General features: G+C 39.4%; 1 protein-coding gene across 1 annotated transcript in view; it reads right to left on the bottom strand.

The window, feature by feature from the left end:
• Positions 1-5,871: 5,871 nt before the first annotated feature.
• Positions 5,872-9,059, bottom strand: part of DPH6 (diphthamine biosynthesis 6) — a 215,163-nt gene continuing 211,975 nt past the window's right edge. The window contains exon 14 of the mRNA XM_009639058.2: positions 5,872-5,987. Within this exon, the coding sequence (XP_009637353.1) occupies positions 5,872-5,987 (116 nt within the window). The remainder of the gene's footprint in view (positions 5,988-9,059) is intronic.

Raw genomic sequence — 9,059 nt, 5'->3', positions numbered from 1 at the left:
TGTTCTTCGTACGTTAATCTTTTATCGTTACAACTAGTAATAGTGAGAAGGCAGTCCAGGGTCCATTCCTTCAAAGACATCCTATAAATAAAGAATAACCCCCTTAGGTCCCTAGACCTGTTGTTTGCCTTTTAAGCTCAGCTTCCCCACCGGTTCCTAATAATACCGTTCCTTTGGCACTGACTTCTCGTCTGTGTTTCCTTTCTATCCTTTCATATCATTTAACACCTCCTGCTTTGAACCTTAACAGATCCAGCTCCAGAGCTGTGCAAATTTGGTTCAGTTACAAAAGGCTCTACATTTGCATGTATCTGGGTCTTGCTGCAGAACGGTTGGGTCTGTGTGGGAGTAGGACTGAACTTTGTCGCAACGAGATAACTCTTCCATCTGAGAAATGTATTTCTTCCTTCTGGACCCCTGTTCTTCTATAAGCAACAAAATAAACTACTATCAAGGCAGCTACCAACAAACCCACGGGAATCAGAGATGGTGAAGCAACGCTTGCACCAGCTTGCACCCCTAATGCAACGTCACAACTTCTGTCTCAGAGAAACAATGTCTTACTTGTAAAGTGGGGGCATGGCAGTAACACGATGTGCCAAGGACGTTATGGTTATTGAGAACTGTCAACCACGTACCACGGATGTTATGGTTGAGAATATAGACTGCTGCCTGACGGAGCCCAGAAGAGGGTTTTTCCCTTCTATCATGGTAAAATCTGAAGTGGAACAAGTCTTCTCATGAGTAACAGAAAGCAGTAACGCTAGCTGCCTCTCTGTGGTAGCTTCTGCCAAAGCAAATACCCCTGCCGGGGGGACTGCGGAGAGCGGAGGAGCTCTTCTCCCAGCTGGATAACTGCGGAGCCCTCCCAACGTTCACGCCGGGCAGAGGAGGCCGCCAGGGTGTGTGTGGCTGTCTCAGCGATGGCCCAAGCACCTTGTACGCCATGGACTTGTAAAGCACTTTGGGGTCGTCGGGGATGAATCGCGCTTTAAAATGTATCATTGATGTTACTGGATGTATTATAGACTTCTCCTGGGATCTGAGACTGCTGCAGGCAGTGTGCTAGGAGAAAAGCTCTCCAGATTGCGCTCATGCAAATTGGTATCTGCGATCACATTCATTATGGTTCCCACTACAACATTACTTTCACACTCTTGTGTGCTGCTCACTCAGTCTAAACTTTTTGTTATTGCAGGTTGTATGACTACAACATAGCATCTCTTTGCCAACACCTTTACAAGGGTGAGAAAACATTATTTCAAAGATGATACAAATATGGAAATAGAGGCAGAAGAAAACTAATGGATAAGCTTAAGCTTACACAGGAAAGGGGTGCCGTGATCCTAAACCTACGTCTCCTGGCTCTGCAGTCCCCTAACCGGTTACGAGAGTGGGGCCGCTGTCAATTTGTTCGGGGCGTTTAGTTCAGCTTATTTTTTTTTGTTCTGAAACGCTATTTTCTTCTGAACTGGAAATCTGCATAATTTGGAGAGGAGCGGGAATTTCTGAATGCTGGGAAGGACAGAAGTGAAATCTGACCTGTTTTGAGCACATGCTGGTTTTACTGTGGACAGTAAGTCGTGTCAACTGGATTAAATTATGCAAACAGTGTTTCAAAATGATTCAGGATTAAATGTCACAATCACAAAATAGCAATATAATAGGAAACGGAGGATGAGCAGACGTATCCAAGAAATGGTTTTCAAACATTGCAAATGAAATGGAGAGTCAAGGCAATGACAAGGAGACTGCTGCCAGTGACATATCCTGTGCGAAGATCCGCAGAACAACCTGACTTATTTGGGAATATAGGGAAAAAGCAGACAGTGCTCTAAAATATGAGAAAGGCAGGAAACCACAGGCGAAACCTAGCCATGAATTAATCCGACGGAAGTCAAAGCCAAGAAATTGTGAGCAGTGAGTCATCAGTAAAAGGGCACTTGCATGTAACATACGGGTTCAGTTCACAGGTACCCAGTCTGTTTTTTAAAATTAAAATTTGAAATATGACAAAAATATTCAGTGTTCAGATGAAAGTTGAAAAAAAAAGAAGCTTTCAAGATCTCAAGTCTGTATTTTGAATGTTTGGCTAATACATCAACACAGGCTGGCTTGCCAAAAATATTAAAATACAACTAAAGAGATCATAAATTAGTAAATTGTCAAGTATTCTTAATATGTATTCCCAATGCCAGACATTTATAATAGTAAAAGCAGGTTACTTAAATAATAAGTGCCAGTGGGTACTGAGAAAGCTCAGGACAGTTTTACTTTAACGGACAGAATAAACTAGGTTTGCTTCAGCAAACCCATCCTGCAAGAAGTAACAAAGATTTAACTTGGACACATGAAAAGTTTCTGTATTTTAGGATTTCAGTGTTCATTTAGAAAACTATTATACCATGCAGTACAACCCTTTTATTAAATCAATGCATTCATTTATTTGAAATAAAAGTTTTATTCAATCACTGTATTTTGATAGACTAGACTACTGCACATAGACAGGAGATAATGGATGGAACAGGATGTCCTTGAAGGAGAAGAGCTGCTTCAGCAGCACCTCTTTAATACTCAGGAGACATCCTGCCTCCAATGCCCGTCAGACTTCTGAAGGCTGAGAGGAAAGGTGCACCAATGCTATCTGGTGTAACAAATCAGCTCCTGAATCACCTAACTATAAAACTCACAGGGAAAAAAATTAAATAAGCTCTGCTTAAAATATCTCAATGTCATTTTAAAATCTATTTAGGAAGATCAGCTCTGGTGCCTTTATAGCAGCTTAGCCATGTGCACTGTGAAGGCTCACTGGTACTGTAGCCATCACCGGGTTTTGAAATGAGTAAAACACAAAGTTATTAAATCACTTTTGGTCTTGCAGTCCCATTTGGTCAGTTCACTTTAACATGCTTTCAAGCAATTAAAGAAATTGATATACAGAGATTTTTGAAGGAGGCAGGAGGCAAAATTTCACTGACAGTGAGATCTATAACAAGACATAGATTTCTTTTTGAAAAAAAAAAAGAAGAAAAGATGTGTAAGCCATATTCTAACACTTGTTACAGCAGAGAAAAGAAAAATTAAAACCCCTGGTTACATTTTTAAAGACAGTTTCCCACCTATTACACAGCCCTTCTGTGTTCTGAGTGCTGGAACCTAGGTAGGCCAACTTTTTTTGTGCCATAATATGCACACAAAACATCTTCCTGCAGGCTTAGTAGAAATCAGAGAAACAGCAGCATTTGTGTACATATATATAAAGTCCTCCAAACCGGTACCTTCGCACAGTATATGAATTTATAGTCTCAAGATTAAAACCTGCTGGGGTAAATACTCAGCAAAGCTAGTCATGAAAAAAAGCAAACACCAAACCCTGCATCTTCAGATTTTGAGTATTTGTTGTCTTTCCCTCTTTTCACTAATACACATATAGGGGGGTGGGTGTGTGTACTCGTGTGCGCGCCCGTCTCCCCACCTCCTGTCTTCAACTGGCACTTCTGTTACAAAGAAAGTGAAAAAGAGCTCTGTGAAATTACTTATTCACAGTAGGACCTAGTAATTATGATTAAAGTATGGCAGCATAAGGCAGATTAAATGGTGTTATTTCTTTCTATTATAAAAGTCTTAGGTCTCTATGCGGAGCAGCAATTTACTCACCTACCTTGCATATCAATGTTGAACAAATTGCCATGCTCATACTTAAGCGACCGCAGACCCAGCTTATAGTTTTAGTTACTCACACCACTTAGAAGTTGCGTGAAGCCTCTCAAGGAGAAAAAGTCAGCAAACTATTCTCTTTTAGCTATTCGCAAAGTAAACTCGCTGAAGTTCTAGTTGTCTCAAAAAAGGAAAAGGTTTGCTTTCTGTTGAGAAAAAAAAAAAAGATCACTGTTTTTCAGACCCATGCGTTCTGTCACTGTTTTTCAATGCACCTCTACAGGAGAAAAGAAGGATAGTTTGAGTCATGAATCTTGCAGGAAAGCTTGCAGGAAAAGCTGGTTTCTTTAGGAGCAAATATCCTTGCACCTTAAAATAAGCAGTACAGTACAAAAGCCAAGATGGACATGTTTGGGTAACTTTTTTAAACTATGAAAAAAATGACTGCTAGAGGAGACACAGTCAAACTCATGCCATCTCTTTAGTTTCCATTATACATCTCTGGAAAATTAAGCTTTGCCTTGCTCTCTCTTAAAGTACCGTCTGCTTCTCTTTTCCTATTTCAGTCCAGCTTGTGTCTCTGGTCTGTGGGCACTCCACACTGAAAGAAATGAAATACTGGTATTTCCAGGGAGAAGTAAGAAAAAGATTTAGCCTTCTAAAAGAGTACAATTCAAACAGACCAGACACATCCAGGTATTAGCAAGTTCTTTTCTGATCGTGGGAAAGAATAAGGATCAAATATGTTTGAGTCTAACCTAAAAATGATACTGAATGCTAATGAACTAAGGAACTGATTCTCTCCTTTTTTCTTAAGAAATTTAATTTAATAATCCATGTATTTATACACTGGTATATAAAAAGCTCTTCGCCTTCCCCTTTCTAAAAATATTTAAATAACCGTGAAAAAAATAGTTCTAAAGCGGATGGCAGCTCTGGTATATTACTTGATGTAATGGTAAGGAACAATGACATTTTACAGTCTCTATTTTCAAGTAATGATCAGCATAATGCGCTGGATGCAAAGCACCTAGCAGAGGAAGATTCTCTTTATCTTTAGTCACTGCCTTCATACCAGCTGCTGCCAAGTGCGTATCTGGCAGCGGGTAGGAAAACGAAGCTGGAGTGCTAAGTCCACCTCTTAAGTCACCCCAATGTAAACTTACTGCCACGCAGTTGACTTTTGTGGAGTTATTCCAGGTATGGGCTGGTGTAAGAGAAGGACAACTGGAGTGCTGGTCACATAGCTCCAGCATTCACACACTGGAAGAGGAGCAATGAGAATATATAGATGTAGAACATAGGCCAAGGTTTGATGCTCTTTCTTGAAGGTTTAATTTTACAGCCTTTGTCTGAAAAGAAGATTACTTTGCAGTGCCTTACTGCCTCAAGCAAAATCCAAGAGGCTTTCCCTCCTATACTGATCCTATAGCATGTCATGAGTAAAATTGTAGTTGCAATGAAATGGAGCTTCACCTCCGTGTCTGAACCTGTTTTAATGAAAGCAGTGGTAAAACTCCTGTTGATTTTCTGGAGAAGATTCAAGCCCTGGGGAATTCTGGTAGCTCTTCAATAAGAGTTGCCTACAAAATGTAAAGCACGAGGATGCCCGCTGCTGCCTCAGAAAGCAGGATGGCAAATCCTACAGTCTGGCCATCATCTCCATCATTCACTTTGGTAAACCATGCATCCTGAATACCCCTCTGAAAAATTCTTCCTCGGTGCAACAAAAGGGTTAAAATCTGGCCACAAATAAAGTCTTCATGAGTTGGCCTGAAGTCAGTAAATTCAATATAGAACTGAAAGGAGTCAAGTCTTTAAAACAGTACTGGAGCTAACAACATTCTGATTTCACCTCCATCCAAAAGATCTAAATTTATAATCAGTTTGTTGTAACCGGGCCTAAATATATCAAACAAAAGAACTGATGTGATCAGAGCAACTGAGATCTCCTAAGAGCCACCTGCGATTACCAGAATGCTTCTAAAAATAAGTGAGAAAAAAGCACAATATTTTTAAAAGAAACCTTTATAGTTCATACAAAGCTGACTCTGTCACATGTCATGAGGTGTCCTTAACAAACTAAATATGACTTTGCTTAAATCAAACAATATTGCTTACTGAAAGTATCCAACACAGTTATGAACAGTTCTTTCCTTTGTTCTTTCCTGGCTGGAACGTGTGGTTTGGTATCAGCTCATCTCTTCTAAGCTGCTAGCTTAGCCAGCATGTTATATGAATAACTTCCTTGCCAGGTAAATCCACCACAGGTACTAAGATCAGAGCTGGAATCTTCTTGCCCAAATATTTTTCCAGGTATTCTTGCAGTCCTAAAATAGAAACAAATCAATTAATGAATCCTTTTGGTCTCATTTTCTATTGTGTCCTATTTATGAAAAATTATTTCTAAATACATTTTTGAAAATTATTGTGGAGTGGCAATTAACAAACGGAAGTGAAACACAAGTCTTGAGTTTTCAGTTTATATAGAAGGAAGAATCACCATCTCCCACCTCCTCATCAACTAATTTGAGATTAACTTTACACGTTGCCTAAGGCCATAATTCAGCAAAACAGCTAAAAGCATCTTTTTCAACCTTGAGTGAGTGAGTGGTCTGTTGATTACAGAGCTGAAACTAAGTGCAGGTCGTAAAAATAACTAAAGGCGGCCAGTCGAAATTCAGTTCTTTGTAATTTTTGATATTTGGATGATCAGCACGTAGTTGTCTGTAAATGAAATTCTGCTCTCAAGTCCCACTGTGGTGCATCAATCTACTAAAAGCTAAAGTGGGCCATTTTCAAAAACGTTATGAACATGATTTCCATTTGAAATCAATGGAAGCACGCTGCATTGAAGATATACTGGAGGAAGTCCAGGGATGCCAACATATATGACTGCATATCTAGGATTATAGAGAGATTCAAACTGATAAAAATATAGAATCAAGCTATAAAGAGCTGTAAAGGGACTGGTATGTGACAGAAGTTTGTAAATTTGAAGTCTATTACAGGAACAGAATTGGTAATGGAGAAGAGCTAATTAGGAGAACATGGGCAAAAACTAAAGAATGGGAAATTTAAACTCAATATCAAGAACATTTCTGCTGGTGTTGCAGGCTCAGAGGACATGCTAGAAATCCACCCACAGAGAAACCTTAAGGGAGACTACCGAAACCCCTCCAATTGACCCTCCAAAAGACAGTTTCCTAATGGTAAGGTATGGCCTGCATGGGTTTTGGTTTCAGTAAGTTATTTCTGTCTGCAGCTTCTGTGATTATGGCAATTCTTTATAACACTAAGCAGTCTTGGCTAGAGAGGGTGTAAAGAGGGCAGAACTTGAAGACTGTCAGAGCCTTTTTTTTTGGCATCGCTGCCTGTGAAACTGTGAATAGGCAGTTCAGTCAAAGTGTTACCTCATCCAGGATAAAACAGGAATTTTGCAATTGTATTCACTGAAGCCAAAACTCCTCTCTCTTGTTACCTGGCAGCAGTAGCATAAATTAAATGTAATAATGGCAATGCTACCTACGAAATATCGCAAAGACCGAAGCAGTCTTCTGAAATTCAGCTGACTTCCTTTTGCATTAACATCATTGACGTTAGAGGTGAAAACAGACACGGCTGAGCCAAAGATCAACAGTCAAAGGACTTCTGCATGTTGGGTGTAAAAAGGGTCTCAGTCTATGTACTGCAGATATTCAGCAGTGACCCAGTAATTAAGCATCAGCTAACATTTCTATTCTAAACTTTGACTTCAGAAGACTTTATGCTGGCTCAGAAGGCATTAAGCGGGTAACGGCAAGCCACCTTAAAAATCACCGATTCCACCCTATTAAAATTACAGTTCCTTTTTTTCCTCAATTAGAATTGTGAAAATATAATTTTAGTCTTTAACTGTTTTCAGATGCTTAAAAGCTGTGAAACAGTGCTCAAAGCTACCATAAAAAAACCAGGTATTACTTTCAAAGGGAGAATTTGAAAGTGACGCTATCTGGAAACATAACTCCATTCTTTTGTTTTTGAGGTGGCCAAAAAAGCCCTCAATATTTACATTTGAACATGCTCTAGTGGACTTGGTTGCCAGCCAGAAAGAGCCACCTTTCCAAAAGACCGCCGCCTTTTCTATTGCAAGTGCAAACTGCTGCAGCAAAGCCTACACATACAATTGAAATGTGGATGAAAATCTGGGACATATCACTCTAAATGTTTTATTATAAATCAAATAGTTTGATATGAAAACATTCTACCTTAGACATGCATCTTTATACATTTACAAACTGTGGATAAAAGTCTGCTCATGCAAATTTCCTCTGAAAAGAGGAGACTGGGTTTTCTAAAACAGTAAAATTGTACTCTAAGGTCCCCCAGAAGACAACGCACAATAAGGAAATCTGGGTCAGCCTATGTGATCATAGCTGACACAATCCAAAAATTGACAGCTATGTATTTTACCTGCTATGATAAGTTACTCTAAATCCTTCAATACTAATTGCATATTTTTAATGATGTGACACTAATAAAGACACAATCTATATTTTTTCCACTCATGCAAATTATGCTTTTCGATAAATAAGAGCAGCAGTCATGAGTGTTTTCTGAAGTACATAACTCTTTGTTCGAATACAAAGATTTCAAAAATTTCCTTCCTTTATATCACTCATAGAAATGTTTGCTCAGTTGCATGCCATACTTACAAAAGTTGATCTTAAAAGTGAAAGCAAGTAAAGGGCAGAGGGTTACAGTGAGTGTGTTTACTGGAGCTTTAACAGGAGCTACATATGATTGATATTGTTATTTAATCTGCCCTGATACAGAATGTCTATTAAAGTACAAACAAAACCAGCTGATTAGCAAGCAGCAAGCAGCAAACAAGCGGTGTGCGTTGTGCATGTTTTCATTTCATTTCCCGTGACAGTCAGCATTCAGTCAACATCAAATTTGCCAAAAAGGAGGCGAGCTTCATCCTGTAAGATGGATCCCCACTCCTCCCAACTGATCAGCAGAAATTCAGGGCACAGGTTCTAGATGGAGCCTCTTTCTGCACCACTGTGCACTTTTCTATTGACCTGGGTACAGCTGAGGGATATGGACATAACCAAAACTTAAAACGAACAAAAATAATTCAAAGTCTCTCCCTCTCTCACCAGATATTCTAGCATTACAATCTATTTCTGCCATTCCTCTGTAAGGACAGGATACTGAGATCAATAGTTTGATGATCTCTCGTGCTGACTTAGCAGCCCTTCCATATAACGTGGCACAATCTAACACCATAAACCATTGTTTTTAAAGGTGCTTTTCACACTAAGTAGATAAAAAAATGTCCTGGGAGCCCCTAAAGGGTCATTGCAAATGATTAAGAAGCTGATTTTTACATCTGTACTGTCACTGGCTTTCGGCGG

Source organism: Egretta garzetta, unplaced genomic scaffold (genome assembly GCF_000687185.1).
Source record: "Egretta garzetta isolate BGI_Z169 unplaced genomic scaffold, ASM68718v1 scaffold285, whole genome shotgun sequence".
Lineage (NCBI taxonomy): Eukaryota > Metazoa > Chordata > Aves > Pelecaniformes > Ardeidae > Egretta > Egretta garzetta.
This window is presented reverse-complemented; position numbering and strand designations above follow the sequence as displayed.